At 42.0% G+C, this 12,040-nt stretch overlaps 1 protein-coding gene across 1 annotated transcript in view; it reads right to left on the bottom strand.

Moving 5' to 3' along the window:
• Positions 1 to 720: 720 nt before the first annotated feature.
• Positions 721 to 12,040, bottom strand: part of LSG1 (large 60S subunit nuclear export GTPase 1) — an 11,816-nt gene continuing 496 nt past the window's right edge. The window contains exons 2-13 of the mRNA XM_085298706.1: positions 11,799 to 11,919; positions 11,091 to 11,177; positions 10,011 to 10,097; positions 8,371 to 8,431; positions 7,415 to 7,591; positions 5,879 to 6,301; positions 5,479 to 5,580; positions 4,527 to 4,670; positions 4,090 to 4,213; positions 3,315 to 3,394; positions 2,517 to 2,690; positions 721 to 1,264 (exon numbers count right to left, since the gene is read on the bottom strand). Coding sequence (XP_085154832.1) covers positions 1,085 to 1,264; positions 2,517 to 2,690; positions 3,315 to 3,394; positions 4,090 to 4,213; positions 4,527 to 4,670; positions 5,479 to 5,580; positions 5,879 to 6,301; positions 7,415 to 7,591; positions 8,371 to 8,431; positions 10,011 to 10,097; positions 11,091 to 11,177; positions 11,799 to 11,919 — 1,760 coding nt within the window. The 3' untranslated portion in view covers positions 721 to 1,084. The remainder of the gene's footprint in view (positions 1,265 to 2,516; positions 2,691 to 3,314; positions 3,395 to 4,089; positions 4,214 to 4,526; positions 4,671 to 5,478; positions 5,581 to 5,878; positions 6,302 to 7,414; positions 7,592 to 8,370; positions 8,432 to 10,010; positions 10,098 to 11,090; positions 11,178 to 11,798; positions 11,920 to 12,040) is intronic.

The following is a 12,040-nucleotide window of genomic DNA, read 5'->3' as shown; positions in this document are numbered from 1 at the left end:
AGAGAGAGAGAGAGAGAGAGAGAGAGAGAATACTGCCTTGTATCAGAGATGAATGCCTGCATCTGTTACTTTGCTTCAGCACCTAGAAGTAAAGCAAAAAGTCAACTCCACAAGTTTTTCCAGTACTGTCACTCATCCCTAGCCCAGCATAGGAAGTAATACTGATCAAATACACAAATATCTTCCTCCACATGGCAACCAAGCTTTAAACCTCACTTACACCTCTGAAGACTGTGCATCTCCCAAGTCATTACAGTCTTTTTAGTGTCAAATAGTGATGCACACGTAAAAATGTGGTATTATGACACTTTTGCAATCAGATCATGCCTAAGTGTTCAGTGAGATAGAGCACAACTGCACATAGGAGCTCAAATGTTTTAGGACAAATTGGCACCAGGCTTTCTGTCAGTCACAGAAGGCTAATGTTTTAAAAGACCAAAAGGAAATCACACAGAAAAACAACTGATACCAGCTCAGTGTGAAGGACGTAAAAGCAGCATTTCCCTTGCACTGGCATAGTCACATCACGGTTAAGTGCTGCGCTGAGAGACAGAGTGTGGTTTCAGAACAGGATTTCAGAGTAGGATTAGTAGAGAGGAAAGAGGGGAATAAAGAGCCTTTTACTTCATTTTTCAACATACTGAAGTGTTCTTTCAAATCAATAAGGTTTAAAAAAAGAGACTAGTGATAGTGTCTCAAAAATATAACAGATGTCACTCATTAAGATTCAACTATTTAAACATTTTAGTCAGTTTTACAAGGCTTTGTTTGATCCCAGCAGCTATAAAATACACCCTTTACAGAAAGAAAAACATTCTGACACGCTATCTATCTTCTCCCATTGAAAGGGCTTTTCAGCAACAGTCAACTGTCTGGGCTGGCTGACCTCCCAAAGACACAAATGGCCAGGTCTCTTTTCGTCTCAAATGGGATGAGCTGCAAGTATCAGAGCTCTCATCCCCTGCCTGGGCCAGTCCATGGCACAGATTTCAGGTGAACTGGTGATGTGCACTTCTTCCTCCTTAATTCATGCACGCAAGACAGTGCAGTCCCTGACCTGGGAAGACCAGGTACAGCACCACAGCTAGGCCTCCAGGTGCTTAGTGATCCTGCGAACCTTTTCCTTCTTGTTCCTGTTTCCATGTTTTTTCCAGGGTTTTCCTACAACATTGMCAGATTTGGGTGCAGTCACAGACACAAGGCCACTGCCAGGCCGGTATCCCATTGTAGCCCGGACACCTTTCATCAGAGCACGAACGTTCTCCTGGAAGAGTACACAGTCATCAATAATTAAAAGACATTTAACCCAAGGGAACAGGTATGCTAGTAAAACCAGACACAGTCAAGCTCAAACCCTACAAGATCTGTTCAGACCCCAGCTCCAGAGCTGCAGCTGCACAGTCGAGTCGCAGTCTGCCAGTATTTTCCAGCTCTGTCTGCAGCCATGCCCCACTACACCAGGTCCTCAGTGTCCACTACTACAAACAGAGGCAGAGTGTTTACAAGACACTGAGACACTGTTCAACAGACATTAGCTACAGCTCTGGGACTGAGTCTCAATCTCTGCTTTGCACACAACAAATTGTCTTTGCAAACAAATCTGGTATCCGTGAAAGCCAGGGACCAAAATAACTTGCTCAAGTCTGGATGGTGGGTGGCACTCTAGAGGTTCAYAGCCAACAATGCTGGTGCTCTGTGCAGCCAGAGGAAGAGTCTGGTAATACCAAAAATTCTTTTCAGGTCATAGTTTTCTGAAACAGCTCACTGCTWGGGAAAAGGGCTCGAGTTTTTGGTTCCTAAATGCGTGACTATCCTTAGCTGTGCTGAAGCAAATATTGTTCATGTCCAGCAATCCAGCAAAACAGATCATACTAGCAGTGACCCATGGATTATGGATTTGACATTTTGTTCCAAGACATTAATAACAATTTTTTAGTAACRTATGGGCAAAAAGGGAGTCTTGTGGGACCTTACGAGAGAAATTCCCAATTTGCACTGCATTTTCAAAATTTTTAATAGGGTTTCAGATCAATTTATGTTCTATTCKTTCCATCTGATTTCCATTTCTGAATCAAAACAATTATGTCATAATAAATCGTCTTAGAGAAACTTATTATGACAGCTTCTCAAAAAAGGGAAGTTAGTTTGAAGGACCTGCTACTCCAAAACCACATTCCTTGTTGGTTGCTCTATCACATCACCCTCCTTGCTTTTCTGTCTTCCCAGCCATTCTTTTGTTTTATCCACAATTGATGTTAGGCCCGTAATGACACAGATCATCCTGACGACCTTCTAAAATCAACTATGTGCACCTCCTTAGACATTTTTCAGTCAGTGAGGACTTTCCCAGTGATTTAGGGGATAATAAAAAGAAAAGAGCTCTTGGATTATGTGCAGAAATTATGTGCAGATCCCACAGTACCCAACATTAACTCAACCTAGCAAGAAGTTATTTCTCTCCAGTGATAAGCCAGTGCTGCTGTAACAACTCCTGAAGAAATTCCTCCATAATTTACCTGGTGGAAAAATGTTTTATCCACCACATTTTCAATTTGTTTCGCTTTGGTATTCCTCTCAGGCTTCGCCTTTTCGCTGGCCCGCAGAGTTATGCCCTCTGGGCATCTTTCATGCTGGTGCTGAAAGCCACTTGGATCAACACCAGGAGGTGGATGGCAATATAACAGCTTCCCCTATGAAAGCAATGAGATAGTTATTACCACCACAAAAAGCTCTGAGAAAAATCTAGAGAGGAAAGATCAATTTCAAAGGTAAAAAGGGCCCAAAGTCCAGAGGCTCACACTGGCAGATCAACTGTCAGATCACTGACTGCACTTCTAAATTAAAGCACCATTCTATTCTGCTTGAAAGCACTGTTTCACTTCATCCAGCTGCAAAACAAGTACATTACAAAATTCTCAGGAGTGCTGGAGAATAACAACAAGTTGCTGAAAGGTGCTGTAGAAGCATGCAGAGTTAGAGCACTCAGGATGGAACYGCAGTCCTCAATCAAATACTGACCCAGCTAGTCAAAATCGGTTATTTTTTGGAGACATCTCCTGCCTATTTTAGAGATAAAATAATTTATTTAGCTGGTACATTTTTTAGTACAATTCATATTAACTTTAAGAGTAAAGGGCAGCAGACATCTCATTTTTTTAAACTTTAAAAATAGCCCAATTTAAAGAATATTTTAATATACTGCAATCTTATAAAAAGAAATGAAATTCACTTTATTTTGCTCCTTCAAGCTCTAGAGAAATCTTCAGTTCACCTTATGTCAAGAAAGGAAATCCAAACGTAGGAAAAAAACTTACACTGACATAATCTTTTAACACGTATCGAGCTGATCTTGGCTGGTCTGGCTGTCCATGAGCTGTCATAAAGCCTCTCATACCTGGAAGACAAATCCAACAGTTTGTGTGTCACGAGAGCAAGAGAATCAACACATTTTTTCTACTGGCTAAATACACATGTGTATACCTTCTCACAAAACCTCCTTCAGGAGGTGCCTGTAGTGGGGGGAGAATAGAAGAAAAGGAAACACTGCTAATTCCATGCAGACTGTAGAAACATCCTAGCCCAGAAGGCATGAGATCTAATATCTCCACAAAATACCTTCACAGACCTGTTAGCTTTTTTTTATTTTAGCTTTTAAGACCAGGGAAGATTAATTACATCACAGAATAAAAATTCAAAAGACCAAAGGAGCATGAGACAAGACACACAAACCTTCCCTGCATTCTTCCAAGTCCAGTTTAAGGCACGGTATCTAAGGAGGTATCTAAAAGGRTATCAGCAACACAGAACCACTGGTAGCTTCAGGAACATGGCATCACACCRCACAGACAGGCAGGGCTCTTCACTAACATTCTGATCACAATCACTACATCTGTTAGATGAAACTGGAAAAGCACCACAACATACATGAGATCAGCTGCTCATACCTCTACCTCAGGAACTGGCCTCTAAGTCCTAATGAGGAAGTTCAATACATGACAACCTGAGTCAGGCTGGACATAAAAAAAAGTCTATGTTCTGGAGTAATTCATATTGTAAGGAATAGGAGGTTTTAAAGGGATCRACACTCACATCCATATGCTATCAGCAGTTCTTCAGCTGTTGGCTTTCTATCTGGATCCTCATCTTCCCTAGGTCTTATGATATTTATTCCATAGGTTGCTTCCAAAATGTTCCGTGGGATATGCTGGCAAACGTAAGCTAGTGAAGGAAACCAACTGGTGATTTTCTGCTACACAAGTAATCTTGTCCTAGTAACTTGAAGAGTACGTGTTAAGAGCAAATTTTGAATCTTGTCACCAAGCAGGGGAAAAAAAATGCAAATCCAACAATGGGGTAAACGTGGAAAAGAAGTAGAGTAAGACCAACACAGCAGGCCTGTTCTAAGCAGTGTGCATCCCTACTGCCTTCAGCGCATTAGTACACGTCTGTGGAGCTGGAACTTGCTGCATTCCATACTCCATACCCAACACTTTCAGACCCCCTCAGAAATCTCATGCAAAGGATATTAGAGAAATGGGTGGGACATGGTCCCTCATCTGGTCTATAGGTAGAATTCCAGAACAAATCATCTCTGCCTTGGTAGAGATGAAGGATGGCATCACCAGACCAGGGCAATCACAGAGGCACAGGCCAGGCTCCACATACAGGGTCTACACAATACATAACAGGTGAGTTCATCACAKCATGTCAGTGTCCATGGAGGAAAGAGGAACAAAGGATCAAATGTCTAGACGAAATAAAGGTGCAGATGAGAATAAGCAGAAACTTTACCAAGACAGATATCCACTCTGCTTGCCCCAGCCAGTGAATTAAGGAAGTCTTACATGGAAGACAGTAGAACTTCTAGGTTCATAAATAAGGTGTCCAGATGGGGGCAGCAAGAGCTTCCGCTGTTTAGTCTGATGGGCCACTGCCTATCAGAGGTATAAACACTCCAGAAACCTTTAATTGCATTGGACCTTTTGAAAATCAYGGGAGACTGCACAAGTAAAAATGCCCAATGCTTGTAATGGTACTGGATTCGCCACCTCAAATTAACAGTTTGATCAGTGTGACAACAGCAGCAATAACCCTGAACTTGTTCAGAGTATCAACAGTGGACAAGGAAAAAGACAGTTTGGAAGCTCAACCTTTAGCTTTTCAGAGGAGCACTCAGTTTTCAGAGGTCCTCTCCTCAAGAGTGGTGTTGAAAAGGAGRCCCAGGATACTTAACTGAGTATTTCCCACTGCAAAGCATCCTCTCATGAGTCATTTTCAARCTAAAACAGTTTGAAAGCAAGAATTCAAGCTTCAAATGATATACATCAAGTCCACCCCTCTCCTAACCAACTCTGCCAGGCAGAGTTTAGGTTGCCAGAGTTCTCAGCAAGTCCACGTGGTAGTAACTATCTCAATCAAGTTCTCTTCTACCAGGAAACAGAGAAGAAAAAAAAACAAAAAACCCTCTGTTATCAATACCTGGAAGTGCTTCGTACGGCCTGGTGTAGCAGACACTGACACCTTCTTATTTCCAAGGATTGTGTTGATAGTCGAACTTTTGCCAACATTGGGGTAACCCACCTAACAAAGTAGAACAGTAACAGTGATATTAGACAAGGTTATGCCAGAAGGCTGGCAGAGCTCTGACACAAAAATTTTATTACTAACAACCAAGTCAAGCAGTGCTGCAATACTGAGTTCCCACAACCTGCAGAATTAATCTAATGCACAAAATCCTCAGTGATTTGTACTTGAAAGCTTCTTATCCTTACAAAAAAGAAAAAAAAACAGGCCACAGGATGAATGCTTCCAATGGAAGACATATGGAATTAAAACTCATATAAAGCAAGTCCCATTTTAAACACAAGCTCCAACTCACCAGCCCAACATTTACTTCCCCAGCCTTCACCCTTGGTCCCTTGTGCATGGTTTTGAGTATCTCCAGCAGTTCATTTCTTTGTACTAGATGACTGAAGTTCCTGATGTTCCTGTTCTGTTCCTGCACTATGCACTGCACTGCAGCACCATCAGTACCGTTTTCCGTATTTTKGGGGGCAGTAGTATTTACTTTGCCCCCACCTTCATCTTCAGAACAGGTTTGCCATGCATCCTCTTCATCATCTTCACAGTCTTCATATTCATCACTACTGTCATCATCACTGACCAGAACTCCATTATCAGTTTGGAAAGCATTGTCTGTGCATGTGCTTTCTGCACTATCCTGTGTTGTGTCATCTTCTTGACTGGAGCTTTCATCCTCAGAATCACCTGAGTCCTCTGCTACATCTTCAGTGTCTAGTCCCTGTGTGAACAATATTTCACAGGTGAAATTTGAAGACAACACTAGCTTCAGTTATTAGCTTAATGGTGAAGTGTCTTTCTCCAGAAGCACAACTGTAAGCACATGCATGCACAGAGCAACACTCTAAACAGCAGCAATAGAGCTCATCAAAATTTTTTGAAAAACGTCAAGTGTTCCTAGTAACAGAAATGAAAGAAAAACTAAATGCTTGAAACAATATTTTCTTTCAGGTCAAAATACGTCATCAAAATTTTTCCAAGTTGTCTTGTTTTCAGACACACCCTTTACATTTTTTTCTCTGCAAATAGTTCACACTTAAAAAGACCTCTTTATAACAATATTTTGACTTCACTTTTCCTCTGGAAAAAAGAAAAACAACACTTTCAGTCTTGCTTAAAAATAAAAAGAAAAAGAAAGAAAGAAAAATCAATCTGTAAAAACATTTTAATCCAAGAACTGTGAGCCAGATATACAGACTAGGTATGTCTGRAAAGAGATAGGGGATATTCCATAACTGAATAGCAATGGCTCTAACAAATGAAATCAGTAAAACCTGAAAGTAGCATTTATTAATAATGTGTAACTCAAGGCAGCAGCACTGTTTGTTCCACAAGGCAAAAGGAGTTTCTCAGTTACTTTAGGTTCTTTAAGAAACACCACCCACCCCTTGCTGGGAAAGAAAAATCATGTGCAAGATACGCATGTTCTGTTGAGCATCCCCCTTTGAAAGGATTCTAACTCATTTAAACAAGAGGYAGAATTTGCCAACAGATCTGCAAGGGCTGTTTCTGTAGCTATTCAGCAATAGCCCCAAGTTTACATTCTAGTTCAATATTATTTATTATTTATTTAGTCTTGAAAGAAAAGTTGCAAGCAGTGCAAATAGTGACTGAAGAGTATCACTTTGTTCACCATTTTACTCTCCTCACTTTTGTCTTTGAAGCTATTAAAATGCTGTTTTATAGCTGAATAGGTCCCTAGAGTAATCTTTCCCTAACAAAAGAGGCTGCACCTTTCCTAGAAAGGAACTCRGTTATATCACGAGCATAACTGCAAAGCAAGTCATCGAAGGCAGTCAGTAAATGCCCAGCTTGAACTGGTCATCTATAGTACCTTAGCTTCTCCTGCTAGCCGTTTGCACTCTGCCAAGGCTGACCAGAACACCACCTTAACACCTTCTTTCTCAAAGAAAAGTGCCCAAGCAGCCCGTTGCTCTTCACTCAGCAAATCTGCTTTGTTTATCAGAATCATGTTCTCTTTGTCACTGCTGACTTCCTTAACGTAATTTTCCTGAAGAAAAAAAAGAGAAGGATTAGAGTTAGTCCTCTGGTTTCGGCTCCTCCCCACAACATATTAGAGCAGAAAGGCAAGTTAACCCCATCCAGCTCCATGACTGCAGTTAAGCTGGCTGCTTGCTGCGCCACATGGATTAGGTATTCAGCAGACAGCTACAAGCCCAAATTGGAGCATGCAGCTACCATAAAACAGGTCGTGCGTGGCCACGTGCACAAACACCTTGTCCACTTAGATCTATGTCAAGATATTAACCAGAACCTCACAGTAGAAAGTTCTAAGATTAAATATTTGAACAAATTTCTATTATATTGATGCAGTGTTTTATAGTCTATCATTAAAAGGCTGCCATTTCAACAATTATTGATGTCTCTCCTTCAGAATAGTAATCATCTATTTTTATTCCATTATGCTATTAAACAGAACAGTGTCTCTAAACATGGATAATTCAAGTTGGTAACAAGAAGCAACGTAAAATGAAATAAAAGATTGATATCCTGCTATAATTCAAGTTTCCTCAAGAAACAAAGACAACAAAAGAGTCAGTTCATCTGCAAAATTGCCTCCAAATCCACTATACTCTGTGTGAGATATCAAAAAAACTTTGAAAAATAATTTGGTGATGCAACATTTGCATAAATAAGGCATCCAGTTTGGCATAACAGCAGGACAGCTTCAAGGTGGCTAAACACGTTATTAAAAAAAAAAAAACACACCACACACATGAACCATCAGAAATAAAATGAAGGCAGCATTCAAGAAGGTGGTTTACTTACCAAATCTTGGCATCTAAACAGGAGTGGGTTTCTAGCATCTACTATCTGAACTACAATATCACTGCAAAAATAAAAAGAAAATCTCATTAAGTGCTCTCTTACACAGTCACAAAGGTGGCAAAAGGGCACAGTATATCATTTGCTTTTAGGTTTGTTATGARTTTTAATTGTTTAACTGTTTTAATTGTCAACTGTATCATCCTACTAAGTGCTTTTACTGAATTAACAAAGCATCTCAGTGCCCCATGTGCCCCAACAGAGCCACACTTACCCCACAAGCCAGTATTGTTGTACAATATTTCTGCTTGTCTCACTTGGCTAATTCTCCTGTAAGGCAAGAATTAATCACCTACTCTTCCACTAGAGCTTCTCAAGGCAGGTAATTTAAAATACTGGTTGTCACAAGCTGATTCTATTTTTGTTTCTGTTTGATTTCTGTTGACTCAGAACAGCTTCAAAACAATACAGATGGACTTGAAGAATTTCAAGCCTCACCAGGCAGATAGTTGCACAGGAATATCAGTAAAACCCCCAAGAGAGTCATTAATAGGTCACAAGGGTTCAAAGACATATTGATCTTTGAATTTCTGTAACTGTTCAGTACGAGAGAAAACTGACACCATGGTACTGGGGTGGGATAAAGACAAATGACATAACCACACTGTTGGAAACTAGCCTGAAGCAAACACACGAGAAGGCTGATAATTGATCAAATCTAACTAGCAAGGTAAGGGACTAGATGACTTTCTCATTCTGTTCTGAGACTGCAACCTCACCTTGCCAAAAACAAAGAGCTGTAATAAGAGCAGGAAGGCATTAATAACACGTCCCAGCTATACGATACACTCGCACTCTGTATCACGATACACAGTAGGGAACGGTCCTCACCCAGCTCTCTCCCAGCCAAAACCCCAGTAGCACCAGTGAGACCATACAAAGACACATCTGTGAAAGGATCAGACCACTATGACCTCACCAGTGAAGTATTTTTCAATTTTAAGAAAATCAGAAGAGATGATCTCAAACATAATTACTGGTGAAATGAAATGCCTCAGTTTAATTAAAGTAGCAGATAGCACTCCTATTGTATTACAGCTCTACAGAGCAAACAAAGATATTTCTGTGATATGACAGGCTGCTGTCCTTTGTACACTGCTGCAATCTCTCTGCATGGCAAGCAGCCAAAGACCAAGAGGCTCTTTCTTTCCAAACGTTACTCAGTTCTCCCTTCTCTCTTGCCCCCAAAYGTCACAGTATGATTGTGTGGTTGAAGAGGGGCAAGTGTTAATGTTGGCAAAAGACATTCCTAAAGGCGTCTCCCACACAGAGTTACTGGAAGAGGCCACAGCTGCAGCTGCCAAAGAGTCAGCAGAGATTCACACACTGACCYACTAGCAGAACTGCGGTGCTGAGAGCCAGAACTGCACTACTAGTCGCTGCTCTTTTCAATAATGTATTTTGATCAATTTTTTGGAATTGATCAGTTGAAAGCAATTCAATACTGGTAAAGACGTACAGTTAGTAATGTTTCATTATTTTTCCTGTGCTTGGACATTCAGTGTTTGACTCAAACACTTCGGTTCAATTCAGGTAAAAACACRAAACAATAACTTTCAAAAACAAAGAGTGATATTCATTACCTTCTTTCAATGACTCTCCAAAGCTGACGCCAAAATTCTAAATTTCGTTCAAATGGAGTTAGAATTAAATTTTTTTCTTCCTCGAGTCTATGGAAAAACAGAAAAGATACCATATTCAAGCCACATCAGGCAATAATCACCCRTTCTTCCTCAGATCCAGGAAGCTTTCCTTTCAGAGGAAGCTGTCAAAAATCAGACTCTAATATTTGATATGATTTCTGCTAGTTTTAAAAACAAATGGTATGTCCAGGTAAAACAGTGTCAGTGCCACTGGTTCAATGGTAACACAATGGSTCCTGACCATACCAATGGAGAAATGACAAATGACAGAAAGGGCAAAAGATCATTAARACTACTTATGATATTTCAGAAACACTACATTGAACTATATCAGAGRAGATATCCCAAATGCCAGAAGTTATTACTCAGTCAGGAACCACCTAGTAAGAATAAATAATTTGGGAAACACTACTTGAAATGGCTCCAAACAAGCTTTGACCCCCTGTTACCACAGCCAGAGTGACCCTGCTCAGGGCCAGCTTGGGTTCACTGTGTGTGTGCAGATTCAGCTTTCCAGGCTAGCAGAGGCAGTGTGGGACCAGCACAAGCCAAACAGAGCATGCAGGGCAGCAGCACTAAACTCCAGAAATTCAGAGTAGCACTGTTACTCTTTGAGGACACATATTTATCACCCCTCCACCTAACAGGCAAGGGCAGGACATCACACCCCACCCCGAACATGAGGTAGTCACAGCAGCAATGCTAAATGCACTGTCTTTAACAAACTAGATGACACAGACTTGGGGGAGGGGGGGGAGAGGGAAGCATGTACAGATAGGTACAAGAAGAATTTTGACTGCGATCACTGGAAGAACTTGCACACACAGCAGAACAATGGGCAGCAGCTCACCACAAAGATGTGGCTGGACTGTGGCTAGGATGCCCAGGCTTCCAGAAAAAGTACAGGGAGCAGCTGACAAAGTTATCCTTATAGGTCCAGCAAGGATAAATACAACCGTTTGCTCCTTTCCTCTCCAAATCCCACTGTCTGCTTACCGCAGACACAAGTGGCATACTCACTGGGCAAGCTGTCGCCTCCATTCTAGGAAGCTCTCTCTCTCAGCTTGCTTCAAGTCCTCCGCACTGGTTGTCCTGTCCCAGTATGGCCTATAACAATCACATTTTAGAGTAAGCGATCAGAAGTTCTACTGCAGTTATACCAATATCATTATTGCAACAAACACCCAAGAACAAGTGCAACACACATTTCAGATACACTGAGATGGTTGTAGTTACATATGCATGCACTTGTTTCCAGCATCTTCAAGAATCCCTTGTTTCCTTGTTCACTCCGAACTCCACTATCTAAAGYGATACAATGCTATTGCACACACAACAGAGCTCACAAAGCTGGTTTCCACAGCTATCATCTGCAGGGCATTTAAGATAAGAAAATCATCTCTGCTCTCCAAGCACAGAGCTCCAGAAAGGCTTGCCAGATGGGTCAGCCTGGGGCACAGAGGCGCTAGCTCCAGCAGTGCCAGGCTGTGAGCAGGAATCCTGCACAATCAGTGCAGAGGGGCTGGTAGTATCTGCACAGGAGACAAGCACCTGTGGCTGCAGGTTACAGCATATCCTTCCAGACTAAGTTGTTGTTTCCCCCAAAATAGGGTTTGGCAAGCAAAGGACAGTCCTTTGGCTCACAGCCACCAAAGAGCTGAGCTCGCTCAGCACAGCCAGGCCGAATCCAGCCCCACTCCTGGTCCACGTGGCAGGGGCACAACTCGCCTCCGAGGGATGCGCAGGAACTGCCGGTTGTCCTCATGCAGCTGCCGGACGCGCTGGGCTTCTTGGGGCGTGAGGAGGCCGGTGCGGGTCTGGGCAGACACAAACTGGATGTTCAGTCGCTCTGTGGGAAGTGCGAGCAGTCACCCACGGAGCCAGCGGTCCCTGTCCCGGCCCCGCCGACCCCACCATCAACCCCCAGCCACTGTCACCGCCCCAGCCCCGCTCACAATCACTGCTGGCTC

Source organism: Rhea americana, unplaced genomic scaffold, assembly GCF_003343005.1.
Source record: "Rhea americana isolate MKP2758 unplaced genomic scaffold, rheAme1 scaffold_14, whole genome shotgun sequence".
In the NCBI taxonomy this organism is placed as follows: Eukaryota; Metazoa; Chordata; class Aves; order Rheiformes; family Rheidae; genus Rhea; species Rhea americana.
Note: the sequence above shows the minus strand (reverse complement) of the source record. Positions and strands in the feature narration are given on the sequence as shown.